Below are 26,093 nucleotides of genomic sequence, written 5' to 3'. Positions count from 1 at the left end.
TAACATTGCTAATTGATGTTGATGGGTTTTTATCTTGATCCAATAAAAGAGGTTTGATACAAAATTGGTAAGTGAGAAGGGATAATAGTCATTAGATGCGTTGAAATAAAGAGCTATGCCAATGATTAATTATCCAATCATTTTATTGGTCTCATAAATTGAGGGATCATTGATTAACTTGCTTTTCACCAGTAGCTTGGTTAATGGTATGATAAAAATGTCTAGGTTAATTAAGAGTATAGATGGTGAAGATGATCAGACAAGATGAATGAAATACTAAGCTTGGCCATTTTACTTTGGCTCAGTATCGATTTTTGGGAATCTGGATTAGAAATTTAGCCATCTATTCATATGGCTGTCAATCATTTTGGATTAAGTTAAAATTAACATGATGAATATACAATAACAGTGTATTGTAAAACCAATCAACACTTTATTGTTGTCTCCAAAAGCCTGTCCAAACGTTTTACTCCTTTCCTGAAACAATTTGCTAGCTTGTCATTGCTGCCATATTTTTCAAATCCTCCTTGGCAATGGAAACTTTGTCTCGTCCGAATTGGGTAACATCTTTAAGATCCGACGATGAAAGGCACAATAATGTATTATATGAAATGTATGGATTGATTGACAAGTCCTTCAATTTGAAATCAGTAGAGTTTGAAAGGGTTTGTTGCTGGATCTAAAGGAAATAAGAAAGGAAAGCTTTAAGTGAATCGCTTATCAAGAATCCTTAAATTGTCCATTCAATTAATGAAAATTACTTTACCTGTCAAACACGATTATTTTTTGTCACTTGTTGCTATTTATTTAATTGAAGTACTTCAGTTTACGTAAACTATTAATAAAATAAACTAAAGAAGTTAACAAAAGTAACTATTATATAAGAAGTAATAAAAGAGTTGAGATTGCTTGAAAACCGTTTTTGCCAAACATAAGATTTTAATGGCGCCATAATCAAGCCAAGTTTGATTCAGTGCTGTGATTGGTTTCTTTTTTCTTGTTTACCTTTTTAAAGTTGCAAACATGTTTTTGTGTTAATTTATTACGAAAATTATTTTAAAGTTTCTTTAAATTTCTATCTAATTTTTCCTCCATTGAATTGCTGTAAATCACACTTCATTCTGATTGACTCAACCTTGTAGTTTAACCAGAAATTGACAAGGACAATTACAGATGAAGGAATACAACCTGATGAATTGGGGGAACGATTCAAGTTAATTGCTTTTACATCTTGTGCATCATAAATATCAGTGAATGGTGAGGAGAAGATCAATTTGCTGATGAGAGGAATTGACAAGGTTGAAAGATGAGTACCAGTTAAAAAATAAAAGAACCAGAGAAACAAAATATGAAGAAAAAGAAGCCAAGTTGGATGAAAAGAAAGCTGGAGATTGCTTAAACCATGGTGGCTAGAAAGAGGCCAGAAAAAGGAGACATTATATGATTGAATGAGAAAGAAGGAAATTCTGTTTTCAGTGATCATTGAAGTACCAATGAAAAAAAGTAATGCTGAATACAATTGAATAAATATGTTTATTCTGGTTCTTTGTCACCATTTGTTATCTCACATCACCCTCTCATCGTTGCAGTTATCATCATCTCCATCATCTCCATCATCCCTATCTTCACATTCAACTTCCTATCTCTCCTTTTCCCATCAACATTACATGTAATTCTGTTTATTTGTTTATTGAAAAAGGTGAACCTTACTTGACTGTTACTATTTTCATGGTTAAATACTTCAACCAATCATCTACTAAACCACTTCAATATATTTCAATAAGTTTATTTTTCTTTTTAAGCTCACTCATTTATATTGCATCAATTATATTTCCAGTTGATTAAGTGACGCATACTTGTTAAATGAAGCTCCTATTTTTCCCTATGGATGGGTATGTTTACCAAAATATTGAACATCTTTCGTTCCTATTGTGTTGTTTGTTTTCCTTTGGTTAGCTGTGAGTTACGAGGTTAATTAATCTACCTTTGATGTTCAATTGTGTAAAATGTAAATACAAAGTTGAATTTCAATAGAAAACCTTTATTTTCTGGAAAAGTTCGATACCAAAATGTATGTTTCCTTCATGTCAAAAATATTTATCTGCATTTCTGTTCTGCATATTAGTGTTATCTTCTTGTGTATAGCTTCTTACCTTGCAATGACCTGATTTGTATTTATTTTTGCATTGATTCAATTTTCATTGGTTTTTTCAATTTTTTCCTTGAACCTCAATATCTGTTTTTGTCTAATTTTTCACCTAATTTCTTTCAGCCATGGACATGTTAATTCATGTCTTGGATTGGCTCGAATGTTACGTGATTTTGGCCATGAGTCCGTGTTTGCTGTCCCTAAAAATTGGTCAGTTCTAATTACTGGTCATAAATTTCCATTGGAGTTCATTGCGGACCCAGAAAATGCAAATTCATCTCAAGATCCTTTGTATCGATGGGCTGAGGTGGTACGTGCCTGTGCTCCTTCATTTGCCAAAACACCTTCAGAGCAAATTGTCGATCTTTATGCAAATGATACAAAAGAGTTTGTCGATTACGTGAAAAGGATTGATGACCAAGTTACTTCGGTAATAGAAAAGGTTGACCCCGACCTGATTGTGATTGATTTTTATGTTACTGTTCCTGCTGTTATAAAATCAGGTAAACCCTGGCTATTGCTTTATTCTGCCAACCCATTATTTGCCTATGATGCACCCAACACTCCACCAAGATACTCAGGACTTGGAGCAACTGATGATCCAAAGCTGTTTCAAGAGTTTCGTGCACTTGTTAAACGTGAAATAGTCGAGTTGAAAACTGACTTTGATGCTTATTTGAAGACCAAAGGAGTTGAACCTCATCCAATTGATTTGGTTGCTATCTCACCATACCTCAACCTTTATTCATACCCAGAAGACTTGGACTATACAGAGTTGCCAAAGCCTGAAAAATGGTTCAGAGTTGATCATATGGTTCGTGAAGCTGAAGAAGACGCAACAGATTTTGATGAATCCTTTTTCCAAACAGATGATAAAGTCATCCTTTTCAGTTTAGGATCCATGGGAAGTGCTGATGTTACTCTGATGAAAAAGCTACTTGCTATTATGAGTGCCTCAAAACATCGCTTCATTGTTTCAAAAGGACCTTATCACAATGAAATACAATTATATGACAACATGATTGGTGGTAAATATTTACCACAGATAAAAATCCTTCCTAAAGTTGATCTGGTTATAACCCATGGTGGCAACAATACATTCATTGAATCTCTCTATTTTGGTAAACCGTGCATTGTATTACCTTTATTTGGTGACCAGCATGATAATGCTCGAAGAGCAGTTGACAAAAAGATTGGTAAAGCGTTTTCTCCATATCATGTCACAGATAAAGAATTGCTTGGTGGAATTGATGATATCCTGAATGACAAAGAAATGATTCAAAGAGTACAAGAGATTGGAGAAAAAATTCGAAGTACAAAAACCCATGCAAAATTAAGTGAACATTTAGTAAAGATGGTTCAAGAATTGAAAGCAAATTGATCGATCAAAATGACCGTTCGATAAACTTTCTTTTGATATAGATTTAATTTTTTGCTTATTTTTATTGTGAATTGTGAGGCAAACTATGAAAAAATCGAATTCATTCGTATTGCGCTTCATGTTGTTGTGTTAAGCCAACGTATTAACCGGTCCAGTAATTGTATACGAAATTATCATTTTTTGTAATTTGTTCACTATATATGGATATGATGTTAAAAATCATTATAGAAATTGTCTTTATCTAGACGAATATGTTCTATTATTTCATTTACTTATTGAATAAACGATGTTAATGTGAATGTCTTAAAACCACTTTTGATCATTTGAAATACAAATTGAAAATAATGTATTCAAAATAGACTGAAGTTGAATTTTGATAATTTGATTAATATAAATCAATTTTCAGTAAGTTAACTAAATAACTGTTAATGAAAAATTAAACATCCAGGAACAACTTAAAATATAATGTTACATACCATTAAAGGATTAGCTAAGTAAAGACTTGTAGTCTGATAACTTTTATCCATTGAAAATAGCGAAAAATTTCCGATTTCATGATGTTGTCTTGATTGGATTCTTTTCTCGTCTCAATTTAAGCAATCAAAGAACGAAACTCCTTTTTGATTAATCAAAGGTTCATATAATTCTTTTTATGACTGCGAAGAGTTAACGGTTACAGGCCAAATTAGACAAAAACAGTCAATATCTAAAGACCTAGCTTAAGATTACAATGCAATAGCTTGTTGAATAGCATCTAAACATTTTCAACATATTGAATAGTTACATGATTTTCAGTCAGATTCTTGAGTTTTATCTAGCTGTTCCTGTTTTGCTTTCATTTGTTGTCGTCTTTCCCAGATATAACGATGTTTCTGCTTGAGGTAAACATCAGCAGACCTTGTTTTAGCTTCCATTAAATTCAACCTGGAAGTTCCATCAGTTGGTAGCTCACCATCTAAAAAGTAGAATAGATAAAAAATAATGAGTTGAATGAAATCTGATGTTGAAATGGTTGAATCTGACAAATAAAATTTAAAGCATAGAGATTTAAAGTACACACATTTTATCATGTAATTGGTTTGAGCATCTTCTAAATCTTTCTTAACTTCTCTACACCACTCGACAGAACCACTCGATTCAATACCACCAAATGCTTGCTCACAGTCAAGTACTCTACGGTCCAGAACTCTTATTATATTTTGTTCTACCATTCTGTTGGGAGAAAAAAAGAATATTTAATAAAACCAATGAAACATTAAAGGAAAAGCGTAAAGTATAAGTATTACCTGTCCCTTTTGTATTGCATATCTGCTTCATAAAGACAAGCATAATCATCAACATAGCATTCATCAACTGTTGGAACTCGAGGAAATTTCCAATGATAATACACACTCTGTTTTCGGTTAGGGACAATCACTTTATCTGCAAGAATGCCAATGAAAAATTAAAGGTCATTAAATAGTAAAATGTATTGAATGAAAGACAAGATACATACCATGAAGCCAAGTTGCTGGTTTATCATACAAATTGAACACAAAATCAGTAATAGGTGACAAGTAGTTACGAGGAAAATTGTCTCTTTTTCGACCAAAAGGACCAATGAGATATCCTTCCTTTTTGTAAGAATGCTCTGGAATATTGTCAAATGGTTCCGGCATGGCTGGTTTAATTACTGTTAATTATTGAAATAAAATAACACTTAAGCAGAATGAAAACAAATGTCCTTCATGAAATTGAATAAAACATCGTTTCCAGCTGATATTCTCAATCGATTATCGATGCTGGCTAAGGGTGACTGACTCAAAGAGTAAGAGATTTACAATAAGCCGCTTATTTATTTTTTATTTAAATCGGCTCCTTCATTGGGAAACGACTCATTGGCAACGAGAAGTTTACTTGGCTACCAGCTGGAAGCAATTCATAGTTTCTTTGAATAAGTTAAAGTTGTTTATTTTTTTCAAAGTCTGATTTTTTGATTGTGAGTTTTATTTCTTAAATATGAATGACGATATTGATATGGAGTTATCCGATGGTGAGCCATCAAAAAGTACCAACCCTACTGAAGAGGATGACGAAGAGGATCCATTGGATGCTTATATGAAAACTATCCGGCAAGATTTGGCCAAATTAAGAGGAAGTGTAGTGCGTAAAGCATCGGACAAGAATGTTTATTTCGGTGTTTCTAAAAAGAAAAAAGTGGAAAAAGGTGAATTACTCGAGCAGAACCAAGACGCTTTGGAATATTCATCAGAAGAAGAAGGGACTTCAGCTGAGGATTTAGAAGCAATGAACACTAACTTGCAGAGTCAAGTTAATAAGACGAAAAAGCTTCTCACCATTACAAAAGAAGATATAACTTATATACCTTTCAATAAAAACTTTTATATTGAAGTCCCTGAACTAGCAAATATGACACCTCAAGAAGTTGAAGCTTATCGAGAAGAATTGGAAGGAATCAAAGTTAAAGGAAAAGGTTGCCCTAAACCGATTAAAACATGGGCGCAATCCGGTGTGAGTAAAAAAGTTATGGACATCCTTAAACGTCACAATTATACCAAACCATCTCCAATCCAAGCTCAAGCTATCCCTGCCATCATGTCTGGTCGTGATATTATTGGAATTGCTAAAACAGGCTCCGGCAAAACTTTAGCCTTTTTAATTCCAATGTTTCGCCACATTTTAGATCAACCTCCTCTTGCTCCTGGTGATGGTCCAATTGCTCTAATCATGAGTCCAACTCGAGAACTTGCTACACAAATTTGGGCTGACTGTAGAAAATTTTCTAAATCTTTAAAATTGAGAGCTGTTTGTGTTTATGGAGGAACTCCTATTTCCGAACAGATTGGCGCTCTTAAACCTGGCGCTGAAATTGTTGTGTGTACTCCTGGTCGGATGATAGACATGCTGGCAGCTAATGGTGGTCGTGTTACAAATTTGAGAAGATGCACATACTTGGTACTTGATGAGGCTGATCGTATGTTTGACATGGGTTTTGAACCACAGGTAACTAGAATAATTGAAAACATGAGACCTGATAGACAAACTGTCATGTTTTCAGCTACTTTCCCAAGGATAATGGAAGCTTTGGCTCGACGAATATTGAATAAACCGATTGAAATTCAAGTTGGAGGGCGATCTGTCGTGTGTAAAGATGTTGAACAACAAGTTATCCTTATAGAAGAAGAAGACAAGTTCTTGAAACTGTTGGAAATTTTAGGACAGTACTTAGAAGGAGAACACAGTGCTATAATATTTGTAGATAAACAGGAAAAGGCTGACACTCTCCTACGTGAATTGATGCATGCTAGCTATAGCTGTTTGGCTCTTCATGGAGGAATTGATCAGCAAGATCGTGACTCTACTATTTCTGACTTCAAAAATAATCGTATTAGAGTATTAATAGCAACTTCTGTTGCAGCTCGTGGTCTCGACGTGAAACACTGTTACTTGGTAATTAACTTTGACTGTCCTAATCATTATGAAGACTATGTTCATCGCTGTGGTCGAACTGGAAGAGCTGGTAATAAAGGTTTCGCCTTCACTTTTATAACTAGAGACCAAGCCAAGTTTTCTGGCGATATTATAAAGGCTCTTGAGTTATCAGGTAACACTCCACCAGAAGCTCTACAAGATTTGTGGCGCAGTTATAAAGAAAAGTTGGAATTGGAAGGTAAAAAAGTGAAAAGTTCTTCAGGTTTTTATGGCAAAGGATTCAAGTTCGATGAAGCTGAAGCTCAAATGGCCATTGATAAAAAGAAACTTCAAAAAGCTGCTTTAGGTATCCAAGATTCTGATGATGAAGATGTTGATGCAGATATCGATCAAGAAATTGAAAATATGCTTGCACCTAAACAAACAGTGAAACAAGTTTCGAAGACAAAAGCAACAGCAACAGGAGCTAACGGAGAAACATCAAACAATGGAAATGGTTCAACTCCATTAGTTGTGCCAGATACTGCAAATGCTAAATTTGAATTAGCGAAGAAGTTAGCTTCTCGAATCAAACTTCCAGGTGGAAAAACGACTTCTGCTGCTCAGGCTTTCCTTAAAGGTGAATCAAGTCCAAGTATATCCTCAGCCTTGTCTGCTAAATCAATTGCTGAAGCTAAAGCAGAGAGGATCAATGCGAAACTTAATTATGTTCCCAAAGATTCTGAATACAATGAAGATGACGCTAATCAAGACGAACATGCAAGTGGCAGTGATGTGTTTCTACGATTCGAAGAAGAACTTGAAATTAATGATTTCCCACAACAAGCAAGATGGAGAGTCACGAGTAAAGAAGCGCTCGCTCAAATATCTGAATACTCTGAGTCTGGTATTACTGTCAGAGGGACGTATATTGCCCCTGGAGCTAAACCAGGTCTTACCCCAGATGGCAAAGAGGAAAGAAAACTTTACCTTGCTATTGAAGGTACATCTGAACTTTCCGTTAAAAAGGCTCGAGATGAGATTATTCGTTTAATCAAAGAAGAGATTGTCAAACTTCAAAACTCTTATCAACCAATTAACAAGGGTCGATACAAAGTTATTTAAAATGTTCATATGTTCAGTGTTTAAACTAACCATATTCCATCAATAAATTACAAAAATCTAAAAAAATTGCTAATTGTAAATATAATTTACTACATAAAATCATCATCCGTGAGCTGTAGAAACGAGAGAAAAATCAAAATGTGAATAATTCAACCATCTTATCATTTAATTATCTCATAATCTTTCACAACTCCAAGTGTAGACATGAAATAAACATGTAAATTCAATTGTTATCATTACAAATGTACCAGTTCAATTGAATGTAATTTTATAACCACTCAAGTTCCATTTCTCTTAATATCTCTCAACCACCTTTTCTGGTTTAATTTAATAAAATACAAGTTTAATTTGCCAGTTAAATCCAGGTTCTTTACAATGATATAACCAATGATAATGATGAGCATGCCTTTAAAGCATCAGTATTTACCTTAATATAAAATAATATAACATTTATATTGCTCCAGTGAATCTGTTGAGTCGACGTAATCAACGGAACAAAAAGAAGATTCAAAGAAGAGAAAAGAAGAGAGAACGAGAGAGAAGCAAAAAAACAGAGAGACCCAAAAAAACTCCGAGTCTTACCTTGTTTATCATGCAGCTTAGTTTTTATCAATACAATCTTTTTACATGAAACTTTTTCTGCTTCATTTTCACTGAAACAGTCAATTGATTCACTTTATTATCATTATCAGCCATTGATTCAAATCGACCGGTACCTTTAATCCTCTCTTTTTAATAATGTTGTTGCATGATGGGAAACATTTATACCTATTATTACCATTGCCAATTGCCTTGTTACAATTTTTGCCCCGTTATAAAAGTTTATCAAAATAATGCTTATTAATATTTAATCTTGCCTCCATGTATTAATAAAATTGACAAACAAACAAACTGAAACACTACAAGTGGCGGTCAATTTAAAGTAATACAATATTTCAAGTTAAACAGTAAAGTTCATCATTTCAACTTTAACCGGTTCTGTGAGTCTTCAACATTTGTTTATATTTCATGGCAATATTTATTAATCGTAATGTTTGTTATTATGTGATTGTTTACTGGATAAAATGGTTTGCTCCATTAACAATACTGACCTACACGTAATCAAAGTCATGCCTAATCAACAAGATAACTGCCAATTACACCAATTACACCATTTACATCAACAACAACAACAACAAACCCAAGAGTCATCACCTTCATCATTATCTTCATCATCACCAATTGTATCTAACCATGAATGTAAAAGGGTTCACTTTGAAGGTGATCATTCAATCATTTCTGTCCCATTAAATAACCTTAACCCTTACTCTTGTAACTCATCGCCAGTCTACTGTCCAGGGAATCATTATCATTCCAATCAACATGGTCATCACCTTCATCATCACCATCATCATCATTGTCAACACCAACAATCAATAAATCAGGTAACAAACTTTAGTTCAACTGAATGCAGTGAAAATGGTGATGAACATGAAGAGGAGAATGGTAATGAAACTGTTGAAGGAAAAGATGAAAATGAAGTCGAAGAAGAAGAAGAAGAAGAAGAAGAAATTTTGATTGAAAACATTGACTCGGCTTGTTTCATCCAAGTTGATCAAAGTCTTTTAATGTCGATCAACAGGGAAAACATTGAACCATTGAAGGATAAAAGTGAAATTTCCAGTGTCAGTTACGAAGATTCAAAAGGTTCAATGCAATCAAATGTGAAAACAGGAAAACCTGGAAACCAAACACTCGACTCAACATCAGTGCAACCAATAGTACCGGCAACATCATCAGTTGATCCTAACTGTCCAATCAATAAACATATCACTATTAATCCATTGGAAGTGTGTTATCATCAATTCAATGGTAATAATGGTAATACTCAAGATCAATGTAATGATGAAAGTAAACTCCATCAGAATCAAGTCTATTCCCATCAACAGTCCAATTCAACTCTTGATAATCTTTCATCTCATTTCAGTCACCCTCTCCAGAATAACAATCATTTTATCTCTTGTCACCACTACCTAAATCATCATTCACACCCTACTTATCAACATTACCATCATCATCACCATCAACAAAAGCAACTGCAGACAAGTGATGTAGATACAGATGATCAACCTTCATCATCACCAGGATTATCAGAAAACAGTTTTAACCATTTACGTCCGGTTGAAACTAATACAACTGTACCAGTAACTGATACCTTGTTATCTCATCTTGAACCTCATCAACATGAACATTATCCCTCAGCACCATTTATGGATTCATTTTGTGATTCCTGTTGCCATAAAATGGACAAGCAAAGGTTAAACACTGCAAACAGGAATAGTGATGTTGAACACTTTATATCAACCAATTGTCTTTCCCAACAACAACCCTTCGAGATAACACCAAATGAACCGTGTTTCTTGTGTTCAACCTCACAACCCTCATCATCATCATTGACCCTTTTACCCACCTCTGGACATCCACATTACCATCACTGTTCCCTCCTCTCCTCCCATCCATCAACATCAACAACTTTACCCATGAAATCGGTAAAGTCAGTGAAACATCGACCAACCGTTCGCTTTGCAACCAAACCGAGCAACTCTTATCCAACAGGATCACCAACTCTAACTCCTGCCTGTCACCCTTGTGATAAACCCTGTAAACATGTAAATCACTTTCAACATTCAAATGATGTGCTTGATCATCAAGATAAGGTTAAATTGTCCACTCACTCGAGTACAAATTGTAACAATAAATTGGCCAACAATATTTACTCTTATAATCCAGTTGAGTTGCCCAAAGAGCCACCAATCAATCATGAAGGTGTAAGTTATCTGCCAATTATAATTGTCGCAACAATCCTGACAATAACAACAGTTTTACTTGTCATAGCGTCAATATTTTTCATCAAATGTAAGTTTCGAATTCATTTTCAAATCAATTCTCGACAATCTCTGTGTTTCCAATCATAAATGATAAACTTGAATATTTACAGTTCTTCATATTATATTGCTTTTCATTTACCATGAAAGCCTAAGTTTTGCAAGGAACTCCAAAAAGACTGATAATTATGGTCAAACTGTGCAATGAATAATTGGATTTTCATGATTTGTGAAAATTGAGTAAATTGAATAAAACTTGCTTTCAATTGATTGGGAGTTCAAAGTGAGGCTTGAATTAAATTAGGATGAAATATAAACAATTGAAGGGAAAAATTGAAAAGTGTAAAGTGAAAATCGTCTTCAACGTAGTAATAAAGCTAATCATTGAATCATTTAACAAAATTGAATTACACTATCAACAGTTTCATCTGAATCGGTAACTCAGAGTTTCAAGTTTTTGTTTTTATTTTTACTCTCTTTGCTTGTTAATAGAAAAGTTAATAAAATAAAGATTGAATTTGATTCATAAAAAAGCTAATCTAATCTAAATTAAACAAAATCAATTAAGTGACTTGATTTTTACTTTTAAACCTTTTCCTTCAAGTTACTCTTTAACTGATCATTAAATCATCAAGTAAACCAATTTTTCAAGGTAATGATGTTTTAAGGAACAAAAACACAAATTGTTTTGTTTTGAACACATGAACAGGTAAAAGTATAATATTCAAATTAAGAGAATGCTAATGAACTGTCAAATGTTTCTTAATAAACTTGTTACTTTCCATGGAATGAATCGTGACTTTCAACAGCATGAAATGACTTCTTCATCTATAGAAATGAAAGTCTTCATGAAAATCAGTTATCAAATAGAGAAAACTTAAAGTTCTTCTTCTTCAAAAGTGTTTAGCATTCGGACAAAAATGCAACAATTTCGATTAGGAATTGAAAATTTCAGTTTTCAAAAATCAGGAAATTCCATCGATAAATAACGATTCTCTTACAACCCGGGTTGAAACAGTATGGATGTCATTTCAATGGCCATACTTAGAGCAGTATCATTTAAGTTAACTTGATGAATATAAGTAGGCCCATGCCATATAAGAATGATACAATTACCATGCAAAATTATGGCGCTGAAAATATGAATTTGGCCACTAAAGAAACTATCTAAGATTTTTTAATAGTATTTGTGTGGCCATAGTAGTTTTTAAATACAAATGTTTTTCCTTGTAAATGACCAGATACATGGGTTTGACTTACATGGAAATTAATTACACATGGACATGATATGATTTATGATTAATTTTTCTAACATTTTATTAATTTTAATCTTGTCAAAGTTACGGTAATACCATGATAAATTTAGTCATGTTCATACGCAGAATCAAGTGCTGTTCCCCAAAAGATATTACTGTCGTTTGACTCATTATATACTATGGCCTTTGAATGTACTGAAGCGAGCGTCACCAGTTCAATTTTGTCAGTGAGTTTTAGCTTGTTGAATAGAGGAATATCTTTCGCTATATTAATAATGGATTTGAAATGACTTGATCTCACAGAACTGAGACCGCTGAATAGACCAGAATGATCTATTACAGTCATTGGATTAAAACAAACTAGAATCTCAACATGGCCATGGTGTGTAACTTCAGCTGGTACTTTAATAAAAGAAAGAATCTGTCCATAGCTGAATGAGCCTGAGCTATTTTTGTGACAGAAGTAGTAGCTTCTGCAATCTCGTCGATATGTGTATTGAAGAGAGTGGTAAATCGTTTTCCCTTTTTTAGCGCGGCTATAAAATTCATAAATTTCAGCTTGTTGCTGGCCGTATCTAGATATCAGTTTACGATTCAAACGATTATCCATGGCATGGTCGTTCAATGGATCTCCTATCAATGTACTTGGAATAGAAATCAAATGATTGATTCTCGAATTGAGATCGGAAAGTCTTGTTAGAAGACACATAGACTTTCTGGTTGCATAATTCCTTGCCATCTGCTTCACTTGACCTCTGCTACCATGAAATGAGGTTTTCAATCTGAAAATATTGTTTTCGAAAACAAAAGCAGAACTGTGAACAAGACTGCCTTGCTCTCTAACTTGATCAGGTATGTGAGTTAATAAATGAAAGTTGAATTTCATTTCACGCTCACCGTATTTAGATTGATAACATATCAAGAAAAGACGAATCAATTCTTCTGCCTTGTATATATTCTCTAATGGAATTATATCCATAATAAGTAACCGCAATGAGAATGTCATGGCCATTAAAAGAATGAAATAGGCTGGTTCCAAATGTTTTTTCAGCAGAGGCAGCAAATAACATATAAATGTTTTGCATTCGTGGGCCTTCCAGTATGATAATTCGGATAATTTTCGAAATTTTCTTGAAAATTCATGTGGAAATTTGATTGCGGCCACAAGATTATCCATTTGTTGAAGGAAATGGCTCTCAGTGAAGGGTTTCATTGACATCGTTGTTTTGAAAACCCCTTCCAACCAACAATGCATATAATCAATGGGTACTTGATTCGGAAATCGTATGTAGTTTGTAAGCACTGATGAACCTTTTATTCCCATGACTGGACCATTGTGGGCTTCATCTGCCTTTCTTGCATTATTAACATAGAAGTCATGGTCTTTTATATCATATGAACATGTGACATTGAATGGATAAACCATGACATTGCCTCCTCTATTTGTTGCCATGGACTTGCCAGGAACTGAGCAGTACGGGCAGCCATAATAACCATTAAATTGTACAATATTCATAGATTTTGGTTTCGCGACTGAATCCATACTTATCAATCCAATTTTGATTCTTAGTCGTATCATTTCATCCGCTACCAAAATACTTGTACCATCTTCAAAAAGATTCAATTCATCTAAAAGCGCTTTTTTCCATAGTTCATCATGATTAACTTTGCATGGGCCCCACCAGATACCAGCAATTAATACATTATCAGTAACATATCTTCGATGCGGTGGAAGTTCAGCGACTACATATGAAATTGGAGTAACAGTCGTTTTACTTGACTTCACCATTGCAGCATCATCTATATTAAGCATCAATGTGAGGTTAAGTCCGTCTGAATTGTCATTATCTAACCAAATTCTCTTATACTCTTTGCTGTCAATGAAATCTCCTATTATATCCTTGCTGGATCTTTGATATGGCCATAGATACTCCACATTGTTTTTAACAACAAATTCAATTGATGCTTTCAAATCAAATCTAATGAACTTTCCTACATCTTTAGAACAGCATGATATCCCTTTATCAATGAGTTTATGCTGAGAAAGACACAAAAAGTATTCTTTTGACCCAATTGTCTCATTGGTTAGCGTTTGTCTTTTAAATATGTTGTATGATGGTAGAAATACTTTCTTACTTGAGATCTTCTCCATTAATGAATAAATTTTTTTTTGGGTAGAGTCGTTTAAATTTGTCTCATTGAAGATACTTGCAATCTCAAATAAAAAGGATAAGTCAGTTGTTATTGAATTAGGATGTGATGGTGGTAAATTGTCATTGGAAGAGTCTTCGTTGAACTGAAAATGTTGATTATCATCCATGGCCATATTAAAGTCATTGAAAGAGTCACCTTGATCTTCATCATTATCTGCATCCAAGTTACCATTGGTTGTGTAAATGTCATCGTCAATGTCACTCAAAAAAAATTCACAAGATCTTGCAAGATTACTTTTACGATGATAAGAATGACCATACATAACTTGATTTATAGTTGATTTTTCAAAGAGTTTTTTTTTACAAAGTATATAAGGGGAATACAATACAGTTAACTAGTCACATAACCTTAACAATGGCTAGCAGTACTGCTAAAACAGCTGAATCTGATTTTACTGTTGACATCGAAGGTAAGGATCGATTATTTATTCATTTTTGATGTTAATTTCTGTTTTTTTTGTGTGGTGTTAAAGCTGGCCATGTTGTGGCTCAACGCGTCGATGATGAAGATCATTACAAGATCATTGCGGCAAAGTTCTTCTCAAGGTCTCGTATAGATCTTAGTGATGCCATTTGTTCTGGTGATAAAATTTTCAATGACCCGGATGACCCTGCCATTCAATACAAAATTGTGTTTTATTCTACACTTGCTTCTTGTAAAATAAAGTTTCGTACGTTATCGAACGGTGCTATGATCTTATCAAGACCCAAGGAAGTTAACCAACGGGGAAATCGTGAGCTAAAGGGTCTTAATAGCTCGAGAAATGACCGTGCAAATAGGTCATTACAGCTTACATGTGATAGCAGTGAAATTACAAGTGGATTCAACTCATTAAGAAGAGCAATTGAACTTTCTAGTAACAAGTTAGAAGTCATGCTGAGTGAAATTCTTAAACGGATTGATAATCTAGAGGAAAGATCTTGTGATGGCCATGCTAAGATTCAAGATACTAACTTATCAATAACTGATATGGCAATGCAAGCCATGCAAAATTGTAGAACTAATCCTAAGGTATGTTTATCGATGAGTTTATTTTGATCTTTCTAATATTTTATGTCTAATGTAATCAGTGGAGACAAAGAATTAAAACTATGTCTGTCGAGGATCTGACGAGTGAACAAATAAAATCAGTGAAGAAAATCATGCTCTCTGGCAATAAATTTCCATCAAAAATGGCCATTAGCTTAGCTAAAGTAATATATGGGGATTTATTGAAAACTCATTTGCTGGGAGAAAATGGTAAATCTAAGCGTGTTGCCAGAGATGGTGAGCGTTCACTAGTAATACCTGAATCAATGGAAGATATTTTAAGAGGTAAAAACATGACAAGTCCTTGATATGGCCACACACTTTAATTTAATTAATCGAATCTTGGATCTATTCATTTAGATTTGTTGAAAAATTTCGATACAGATTTATTTACTGAACAACCTGGCTGGGATCTACTAGTCAGAGGACCAATAAATCAATCTGGTCGAGAAGTGACAAGAGTCAGAAATAAAAAGAGAAGAAACGAATCAGAAACTGATGATAATGAAGAAGCTAAAAGAATGAAAGCTGGACCTTCTCAACCAGAAAAATTAATACATGATGATGAGATAAATTCTGATCAAAGTACTCAGCATGGCCATAGTGATCAAAATGATGTTGAAGACTGTGATCCGCCGGCAAATTGCTAACACTTTGCAATTATAACAAAGTCCCCAAGCGTGGAAGCTTTTCAACATGTGTTAGAGTTAAAGCGAATTAAATAGTGTTTTAAAGTATTATATCTTATTATACAATTATTTTTTTTGATAAAATGAGTTTACCTGGTGATGCTGAAATATTTGGGTTCAATTCTATCCAAGGTAAGTTACTGACTCAATAATTTCATCAAAAAGTACTAATATTTTTTCTTTTGTTAGGGGCAGCTGTTCAAGATGAGAACCAGTTGGAAAGCCGGTTGGCATTAATAGATCAGAGACAAACAAATATGGAATTCATGATTCGTAGTTTTTCCGGACGATTGGATGAGATCGAAAAAGTACTTGGTATCGGTTCCAAACAAAATCAAATATATACAAGTGATAAATTTCCAGAAGAGTGGAGCTTACGAACTGACCAAGACTATGTTAATTTTGCTAAGACAAAAATTTCTCATTTGAGAAATAACTTTGAGGTAAGTTTATTATGGCCATGGCAATTTCCCATTAGTAATATTTCATTTTCATTATATAGTGGCGAGCTTGCTTCTCAGCATATAAGATGGACGGACTCAATGACGAGAAAAAAGCAAAAATTGACTTCATATTAACTAAAGGACCCATCAACATTTCTAAGATTGTTAATACCATTGCCGTTGAAATATTAGGTGTTGAATGCATAAAGAACTATTTGGTTGGAGTGAATGGCTGCTCTGTAAAGAAGCATGGCCATGATAAAAGACCTATTTTGCCAATGGAGGAAGAGAGTAAACTGAGAACCTTTTTTTCACTCATCGACAAGATTTTCATCTCACCAAATGGCTGGGAAGTTTTGGTTCGTAAACCAATCAACCAAATGGGAAGAGAGTATTTCAGCGGAAAACGAAAATCAAATGAGCCAATCAAACAAGCTATGTTCATGCATTCCTTTTTAAATAAGCAGCCATCAATAGCTACCCAACACAAGAAAGCTATCGAAAGAAACAAGGATGAAACATGTTCAAATTCCGACACTATCGGAGACCTTTCGATGGCCATGGTTAACCAATCAAGGTCTGTTGGAGAGGATAACCAATCTGCCCAATCAATTCCTAGTCCTAAGTCTAGTCCTCTTTCATCAACTTCTCGCCCATCTAATACATTGAATAGACTATCTGGGGTGTTAGATGGAGATTTCATGGAAAGAATTTACAACAGAAATTATACATAAAAAGTCAAATTTGCTCATAAATGCCATGCAATGGCCATAAATTCAGTTTAATTACATTTATATATTATCATCCTATGTTCATCAAAGATCTGATTACACTCATAGTATCAATATTCAATTATTTCGTTAAAAAACGTTCACTATTTTGTTAAAAACTTACTGCTATTCTAGCAATTCCTTGGTCAGAAATTTATGATTATTTTGTTTATTCCGAATAAAGAATTTAAAATGGAACATTATGATTCTTACATGTCTAGCTCTATTTCCATTGAAATTATACACGCGAATACAGTAAAAGCTTTTTTATATTTTTTCCAATATTTAAGTCAAATCTTGTAATGATTGATTCAGCACAAGAGTGAAATCTTGATCGAAATCTCGGTTGCTCTGATCTATTAACTATTGTGATTCTTTAAATGTTTTCGTATCGCTCACCTTGAATCATATTCATACTAACATAAACAACTTACTGAATATCATCATGACCATAGTGTGGACATTCTATGTTATAACAATCAATCTATTTATGAATTTATCTGAAATCTATAAGATCCTCATTGTTTTCTGATGGTTGCTTTAAATGTTTTGATCATTTCCATGAAATGTTATTTGTCGTTTCCAATTAGAGTAATTATGGTATTTTTATTGAATCTTTTGAGTCTCTTCCAACATCTTTCAATATCCATACGAGATTTATTATAAGAAACTTACACTATTTATCTCTAGTAAATACTTTCAACCTAGGTTTCAACACACCAAGAAACTAGTAGTTAGCCACTGCAAAGTCATAACATGGGCAAAGTGCATGGCCCTTCAAGAATAATGCTAAATTTTCAACCCGGGAAGTTTCAACTAATGCAAAACCTTCAACAGGTAAAATTGATTTATCACATTTTCATTTTCTCACAACTTTAATGCCAATCAATTGAATCGAGTGTTTTCTCTGTTTGATTCACTATTGACTGATTAATTATTAATCAACTTTTCCTTCACCCAATCAAGATAAGTCACTTAACAAGTGTTTTACATTGCTGACCTTCTTGGTTCAATTGCATGATCCACAAATGAAAACCTTTTACTGATCACATTAATGGAAAGATTGGTTCAACTTGGAACTTGAAGTTTTCTGTAAAATTCAAATTTTAATATCACAATTGATTCCATTGAGAATCGACAAATTATCCGATTTTTTTGCTTTCAATTTATTAGTCTTTTTTGTCTTCCTTCATCATCGATCAGAAAAGAGACACTTTTTGCTTCTTTTCTTGAAACAATCAAATCAATATTTTCTTTCACTTTTCAGTCTAATAATGATTATGAGATTATCATGCAATCAATGCATTTCATAATTTCCATCGATTTGTAAATCAACTAAATTGATGTAAAATTAATTTCTCAAATCCGTCAATTCTTCAATTCTGCAAACTTGGTTCAAGATGAATTTGAAAGAAATCAGATGTTTAATAAATCAAAGATTTCACATGAAATTCAAGTTTCTTTCTGAGTTTGACTGAGTCTTAAAGTAATGAGCTTCAGTATTGGTTCATGTTTGTCTGGAAAACATCAGAAAACATGAAATCTGAAATATCTTGAAAGGTATACACTTGAATGGACATTGAAATGTTTATCATTCTTCGAGACTAAACTTTACCTGTTTTAAGTGTTCAACTCAAGATTGGGAAGAAACTATTGAATTAACCAATATTTTTATAACCTTAATACTCTTGCAATTGAATTGATAACATTTTGGTTAAAAAAATTGTTGGATTAAAAAGGAATTTGAAATTGTTAGATTGTCAGTTTCAATTAACGATAAACGATTATTGTAACTCGAAAAGGCTAGAAAATCCAAAATGAGTTAAATCTTTGTGTTCATTTCAAAGGCCAATTTTATATTAACCGAACAAGAAAGACAACAAGAAAAAATAAAAGCTTAAATTGAACCATAAAAAGTATTAAAAATATCCTCAATGTAATCCTATCAAGCGAGTTTCAATGATATCAGTTAAACTGGGAGTGATTACTCCCAATGATGATGAAAGTAATAAAAGTTGTTGTTTACAAAATTTTAACCTTCAATTTATTCATCATTTTCTATACTTTTATCGCCTTTTTTCTGGTGAATGTAAAAAATTTTATGTTAATAATATTCATCAAACTTGATCAATGTTTGCGAGTGAAGATACAAGTACAAAGTGATGAATAAATTATCAAAGGTAAAGGAATGAAGAAAAATTTGAATTAATGTTATATCAATTAATAAAGGAAACTAAATTATTGAAGAGATAATTTCAGAATAGAATTTATAATTTTTATTTCAATCCCAGTTTCATCGCAAGCAAGGAATGAATGAACTGTCGATACTTTGAATTCATTTCAATATTTTCTCCAGAGGAAAACTCGCTGCAAAATTTACGATTGTCTTTGACTTGAGATATTCGAAATCGAAAAATACAGTCATTCTAATTGTTTAATTTATATAAGCATATCGAGATCGTCCAACTCGGAGTAGATGATTTTTTGGCATTTAAGCATTCCGTTTAGTCATTTAAAGTCACTCATTCATTTATTCATTTGACAATCTCACCATTTTAAGTGCATTTTCTACGATAACAAGTTTTATCATGAATGATGTGAAATCCAATTTTACATGTCATTACAAAAAAAATTGTCTGAGTTTCTATCACATTGAGTTAAAGAAATTACATTCAAACACTGAACAGAGGCCAAATGATTTGGTGACTTTCAATGACCTTCAACATGCAAAAGTGAAGGTGGCAGGGATACGTAAAAGTCCACTTTGACAACTTGTCGACTCTAGGACAGCTTTTTCCTGGTGGTGTCTGCCTCTGGAACAAGAAATAAGTTGTTTTCTAACAGTGCTTTTTAGTCGCGTTTTTTATATCTTTTTTGGATATTTTTCAATGGAAAATAAAATCAAATTTTTTTAAGCTTTTTTATTAAATTTATTGAATCCCAAGCGACGATGCTTATTAATTATACATTTTTAAGAATGATTTCAAAAGTGATGTTGAACTTTTGCTTGCAACTTTGCTCGAAAGTTTACCAACTTTACCCAGACTTCACTGGTTACCTATCTTTACTATTCTGGATCCAACACCAAGTCAAAGGAAAAATAACTTTCACAAGTGCTTTAATAAGTGGAACGGCATTTAAGAAAAAATAGCGGTAGCGTGAGAATCGTACTTTTACGCATATCCTTTTGTTCTCCCTGCTAATCCATTGAAAACTATTGACAACCATTATACTCTTTTTATCTCTTTTGAGCCCATTCAAATTACAATTCCATTTAACGCATTAAACAATATTTTGGAGATAATTGGCCAGAATATCCCATGATACTGTCTTTTTGAACAAAATTGTTACATTGCTTGCCACATATTACTCAGGCAGCAGCAAATCAAAGTAAGACTAGTATGCTTGGTGCAATCCATTTTCGTCCCTTCAACTCCCGATGTGACCTTTCCAGTTGCGACTTAAATCCATTCCAATAATCTTGACACCATGACAGAGAGGGCAGTAAGAACTAAAGCTCGCTTATAATTATGTTTAGATACTGTTTGAACAATAAAAACGTTGAAAACGCAGAGTGTAAAAGTTGAAAAATTTTGGGCAAAAATTGCGTAATACGATGTGGGTCTTTTTGGTTTGTAAAAAATGATGAAATAGATGTTGGTACTTGCTTGTAATGATGTGGACATCATTTAAACAATAATAACGATGGAGACGATAACGATTTTTGCCAGGCTGAAGACTTGAGTTTTGAGCCTTTTGGTTTCGAAGCCTGCGTCGAATAACATCTTATACAGGGTGTAACAGTCAAATAGCCGGTTTTGAATCGCTAATAACTTTTTCGTCCTTTGCTCGAATTTAAAATTTTTTTCAAATCCATATAGTCCATTAGTCAAAGTTTTGTTTTTGGTAACTTTCAAAGAAAAGAAATGGACCTACAGGGCGCAACAAAGGCTCAAAGTAAAAAAAGTTTATTTTTAATGAAAGTTTTGTATATCGACTACGAGTCATAACTCGTGAGTGGAAGGACGCAGAAAATTTTATAAAATATCATAAGAATCAGCAATTTTGACTTATTAACTTTATGGATTCGAAAAAAATTTTAAATTCGAGCAAAGGACGAAAAAGTTATTAGCGATTTAAAACCGGCTATTTGACTGTTACGCCCTGTATATTAGCTAAATAGAACTGTATTGTGGTGTGTCTTTGACATGTGATGGATTACCTTAGCGAATAATGTGAACATTCGAGTAAACCAGTTCTTGAGTTGCTCTTATTCATGTCCACTCTGACTGGGTTATTCCTATTTGTGAATTGTATGAGAACATAGTCCAAAAATTTAATTTGCTATTTCGACTAGCTCTAATTTTTGATCTCGCATCAAATTTAGCATTAGCATTGTTTGGATTGATTCTTTCCTTTTCTAAAATGGTTGAACGTAAAGTACCAAAGATGAAGTTAAACTGAAAAGCATTTTCAGACAAAGAATCAAGATCGAAGGCAGAGAAACTAAAAACTGGATTCTTACGAATGCAGCGGTAACTGGATGAATTTGAAACTTTTTGCAACAAAATGAGATTTAAAATTACAAAATCTTCAAAAGTTGCAACTTTGATGATCTTTTACTGTTGAAAAATAGATGCAAATGAAGTTGAACTGCAATTGAATAGAGAAGTTTTTTTGGAAAAAGAAGAAAAATTTACCAGAAAAAAAGCAAGTTTTCCAGTTTGTAAATTGATAAACGAATCGAAACAAATGAATAAAATTTGACAAGTTTAACCAGATGATGATAATGATGAAGGATAAAATAACTAGAAAAAGTAATTCAATACTTTATTGAAAATGAAAAGCAAATGTTTTCTCCGTTTTCATGATATTTTCCTGATGAAAAAAGAAGGAATCCAAAAGAGATAACTCATTTAATTCGATATTCCAATTCAATCCTTTTTTCTTCACAATTTTTTTGACCAAACGAAGAAACAACAAGAGCAACAAAAAAATGGATAAGATAAAAGTGAAGATGAGATGAATAAAAAAGTGAACAGAAATGAAAAAGAAGAAGAAAAAAAGAATTGCAACTTGAAATGTTTTCCAGTTTACTCAGTTTTCCATCACAATAATGAATAAAAATCATGTTCATCTTAGATAATAGATAAGGTCATTGAGAGTTACATGTGATAAAAAGATTCCCAAAGGTCTATTCAATAGTAAAAGATATGGAGAAACAATATTATAGATATTATATAAAAAAAGAAAGAAAAAAAATGTGAATTCTCATTTATCATGGAAAGAGAAAGAAGCGAAATATTACAATCTGAATGGTTAAACTTTTCCTTAACCCAGCATTTCATGCTCATCATCTCATTTCGAGTCTCATTCCGAATCCTATTTTTCACCTTTTCACCTCATCTCTTCATCTTCCAATGTTATTACATTCAAGTCTCTTGTGTAGAGCTCATTGTATTTGATTTTTGGATATTCATATCATTTTTGTCTTTCCTTTTATCACTTTAATATCACTTTGAAAATTACTGTTATTCATTTTTCGCTGTTGATCCAATTTTCTGTTCGATACATTTTTCAGTTTCCTTTTCTTTTCACCGAACTTTTCCCATTTTTCTTCATTTTATTTCGACAATTAAATGAATAACAAGACAAGGCAAATCAATTGTTTCATCGGAAAATGAAAAGTAAATTATTCAACCATTTAATCAAATTTCAAATGTAAATGTCTTCAATATGAAAGTCTTAATCATTTCAATGAGACAACTAATAAAATAATGAGAAATCATTTTTGATTCACTTTTAATGCATTCAAATGACAACAATTTCAATAACGATTTTATTATCATTTTGATTAGTTTATTTCAAGAAGCAAAAAATTGCTTTTCAATTGAAATGAATGTAAAATTTTTCCGCATTTTCTACTTTTATTACTTTTCTATTAATAATGGTAAGTGGTATTCATCTCATTCTTGGATTCCTCTATTTCCAGTCTAATCCATTCACACATGCATATGTATACATTCACATTCTGCAATCATACAAAATGATACTCGATTCCCTGAGGAAGTTACCCAAGAAAATGTACCGTTTTTTTCGTTCAACATTTTTTTCTTCTTCTGTTTGTTACCTTTTTTTATGCTCAACTTGACGTCAACTCGAGATGAGATGTGCGTATCAATGAACAGTTTTGGTGAAGGAACAAAAAAAGAAAATGAATTAAAAGGAAAACAAGAGAAAGATTTTAATCAGATTAATCCAAAAACGCAGAGCAACTAACAAATTGTGAGCAAACAAGAGACAAAGATATTCATGAAAGTCTCTGGTTTCAATGGAATTTCAGACTTTTTCAATTTCCAACGAATTCTGTGAAAAGGAAAATTTCGTTTGTTTTCTATTAGTAAATCGTTTGGCATTAATAAATGAACAGAACATTGAACGTGCTGAAAACTGTTTACTTACACAGTTTATCATCATCATTATTCATGTGTGAATCACATGAAAATGGATATGGAAACAATAGTAACTTTTATTCTTGTCGATGAACACGTTTCAAGTTTCTATGGAAATGAACCTTTTCCTGTTGAAATATCATTTTCTGTTCTTTTCATTCCATTTCTCTATTCATTTGGCTTTCTTTACAATTCAAAGTTGCGATTTTTTCACTTCAATACAGTTGATTGGAATAACAGGGAATATAAAAGGAAAACAAGTTAATCTATTAATAACAAGAATTGAATATGTGCTGGCAATATTCTGACACTTAATTTCATTCAGTGCTTATTCAAGAAGTGATGGAAAAAAGTTGCTCAATGATAACTCATTGTCACCACATTGAATACCTTTTCTGGTGTAAACTGGTTCTCGAGGAAAGGCGAGAAAAAAAAGATTGATTCACTTTTTTGCTTCACAATTTCACCATTGATTTCATTTGGAAATTCACTTTTTATTCTTTCCATTATTATTTATTAGATTTCAACATTTTGCACTTGAGGTTACAATGTAAGGGTGACAATAGATTCTTATTCAATGTTCATGATTTACTGAGAAATGAGTTGGAATTGTTGCAATAAATTGTTCGCCATTTGCATCAGAGTTGAGATGCTTTTGAGATCCATTTTCAAGTGAAATGCTGATTGAAATGAAATTAATTTTCCAATGAAACTTGTTGATGAAGATGAAAGTGTTCACACTTTTATCAGTTTATTGATTCGGGAAAATTCAGTTCATTGAATTTCGCATCAATCATTAATTTGTTAAATTGTTTCAACTTTTCTTATTTTCTTTCTTTTCTGAGAATCTTTTTTTACTAACTTGGATAATGTTAATTGTGATGAAGAAGAAAAGTCAGACAGAATTAATGTTACTCATGAGAATAATTGAACAATTTTCCACTTTGAACTAAGATTCGATAAATCATGTTGATGGAATAATGATTGCATTGATAGAGAATCATTTAATTTCAAAATCAACATCATTCTCTGAAGAATTACTTTTGAATACTTTTTTCCTTCTCTTTTTACTCAACTATGAACAAGGCAAAATATCAATTTGTTAATAACGTCTGAAATTCAACAGGATAAGTATTTGGAAGAAGATTTAAAGTGAAAAATTTTGCATTTCTGGAAACTTATTTTTGCTTTATCAAGAATTGAACATTTTTTGACAGCTTTTCACCTTATTAAGTGTTGAACAAAAAAGATGAGAAAATGGTTAAAGAAATGATGACAAAAAGAGTTTGATGAGTGAAAATTGGTTGGTAAAGTTGAAAAGAGCAAAAAATTGTTCCAGAAAATATTTATTCGTTAAGGTATAAACTGACAAAATCTGGTCATTTTTTTTCTTTCACTTCTCATCCTTTTCTTTTATACTTTGTGTTATTATATAAATCAAGAGTTGATAACAATTCATAAATATTTATATTGTTTAGCAGTTTTGTAATATTGCTCGGTAAAAAGCGAAGAAAAATCAAGTTGACATTCGATTGTTGAAAATGCTCAAATGTATCACAATTGCATCCTCACTACTGATGGCTTTTCAGTGACATTTTAAAGCAAGAAAACCTTAATCTATCAGCTTGATATTAACTCTGTACAGGGTTATTCAGCAGCATTTACTTCTCATTTATTCGATATCTACCGAAAAAAATCAAGAAAATGCAGAAAATATTGTTGACTTTGCATGATAAACATTTTCCAATGTGTAAAATGATGGCTCTTCAAAAATGACCTTGCTAGGTCGTTTGGCGGTGAAATGTACGAATGATCTTGAATGAGTTATGAGCAAAGATCGAACAAACTGAAAAAGTTTTCACTTTCAGAAAATGACCTTCAAATGTCATTTAGAGGTCAAATAATAGAGGTACCTTTAATGACCTTGAGATTTCGAAATTATCGTTCTTCAATATAAGCTTCTAGTTCAAGTCTGTGGTCTGTAGCACAAACCGTTTGTGAGTTATGACTACAAATAGGATAAAAAACGCTCAGTACGTTAACCTTTCCAAATCAACCCTGTCATTGCCTAATCAGCCTATCTTTATAATCTTTGACGATTTCTTGTTTTAATCAGAAATTCAGAAAAATTAACAAATTGGAATAACAATTCCAATATCAAACAAAATGGAATTGTAATATCTCAAGACTGAATTGCAATGAATTTTTGCATAAATTGAATAAAGTCTTATAAAAACGTGGGTCGAGGTTCGTAATGAATGATAAATGGATTGATTGTGATGCTGTAAAAGAAGGTAACCAAAAGCAATA

At 32.6% G+C, this 26,093-nt stretch overlaps 5 protein-coding genes and 1 long non-coding RNA gene across 11 annotated transcripts in view; 4 read left to right on the top strand and 2 right to left on the bottom strand.

Moving 5' to 3' along the window:
- Positions 1 to 125: 125 nt before the first annotated feature.
- LOC149094309 (uncharacterized) lies at positions 126 to 1,010 on the bottom strand. Its single transcript, XR_016201109.1, has 2 exons — positions 767 to 1,010; positions 126 to 679 (listed from the first exon to the last, which is right to left on the bottom strand). It is a non-coding gene; the product is annotated as an uncharacterized LOC149094309 (long non-coding RNA).
- Positions 1,011 to 1,241: 231 nt separating this feature from the next.
- LOC107369979 (uncharacterized UDP-glucosyltransferase YojK-like) lies at positions 1,242 to 3,829 on the top strand. 6 transcript variants are annotated; one of them, XM_015937948.3, is made up of 3 exons: positions 1,242 to 1,699; positions 1,803 to 1,892; positions 2,273 to 3,829. In XM_015937948.3, exons 2-3 carry the CDS (start codon positions 1,864 to 1,866, stop codon positions 3,528 to 3,530), a joined length of 1,287 nt encoding a protein of 428 aa, XP_015793434.2. In that variant the 5' UTR covers positions 1,242 to 1,699; positions 1,803 to 1,863; the 3' UTR covers positions 3,531 to 3,829.
- A 318-nt stretch (positions 3,830 to 4,147) lies between these two features.
- ND-PDSW (NADH dehydrogenase (ubiquinone) PDSW subunit) lies at positions 4,148 to 5,255 on the bottom strand. Its single transcript, XM_015937951.2, has 4 exons — positions 5,026 to 5,255; positions 4,817 to 4,952; positions 4,591 to 4,742; positions 4,148 to 4,485 (listed from the first exon to the last, which is right to left on the bottom strand). The coding sequence occupies exons 1-4, from the start codon at positions 5,186 to 5,188 to the stop codon at positions 4,322 to 4,324; spliced, it is 615 nt and encodes a 204-aa protein (XP_015793437.1). The 5' UTR covers positions 5,189 to 5,255; the 3' UTR covers positions 4,148 to 4,321.
- Positions 5,256 to 5,326: 71 nt separating this feature from the next.
- Positions 5,327 to 8,426, top strand: Prp5 (pre-mRNA processing factor 5). Its single transcript, XM_015937947.3, has one exon. The coding sequence runs from the start codon at positions 5,529 to 5,531 to the stop codon at positions 8,064 to 8,066; it is 2,538 nt and encodes an 845-aa protein (XP_015793433.1). The 5' UTR covers positions 5,327 to 5,528; the 3' UTR covers positions 8,067 to 8,426.
- A 577-nt stretch (positions 8,427 to 9,003) lies between these two features.
- The window catches only part of LOC107369930 (agrin-like), a 55,657-nt gene continuing 38,567 nt past the window's right edge, over positions 9,004 to 26,093 (top strand). The window contains exon 1 of the mRNA XM_089267731.1: positions 9,004 to 10,961. Within this exon, the coding sequence (XP_089123857.1) occupies positions 9,131 to 10,961 (1,831 nt within the window). The 5' untranslated portion in view covers positions 9,004 to 9,130. The remainder of the gene's footprint in view (positions 10,962 to 26,093) is intronic.
- On the top strand, positions 14,759 to 17,529 carry LOC107361444 (uncharacterized). Its single transcript, XM_089268644.1, has 3 exons — positions 14,759 to 16,250; positions 16,308 to 16,561; positions 16,621 to 17,529. The coding sequence occupies exons 1-3, from the start codon at positions 16,202 to 16,204 to the stop codon at positions 17,293 to 17,295; spliced, it is 978 nt and encodes a 325-aa protein (XP_089124770.1). The 5' UTR covers positions 14,759 to 16,201; the 3' UTR covers positions 17,296 to 17,529.

The sequence above is a fragment of the Tetranychus urticae genome, chromosome 1, assembly GCF_039701765.1.
Source record: "Tetranychus urticae isolate SD_2017Ah chromosome 1, NJAU_TeUrti_SD_1.0, whole genome shotgun sequence".
In the NCBI taxonomy this organism is placed as follows: Eukaryota; Metazoa; Arthropoda; class Arachnida; order Trombidiformes; family Tetranychidae; genus Tetranychus; species Tetranychus urticae.
Note: the sequence above shows the minus strand (reverse complement) of the source record. Positions and strands in the feature narration are given on the sequence as shown.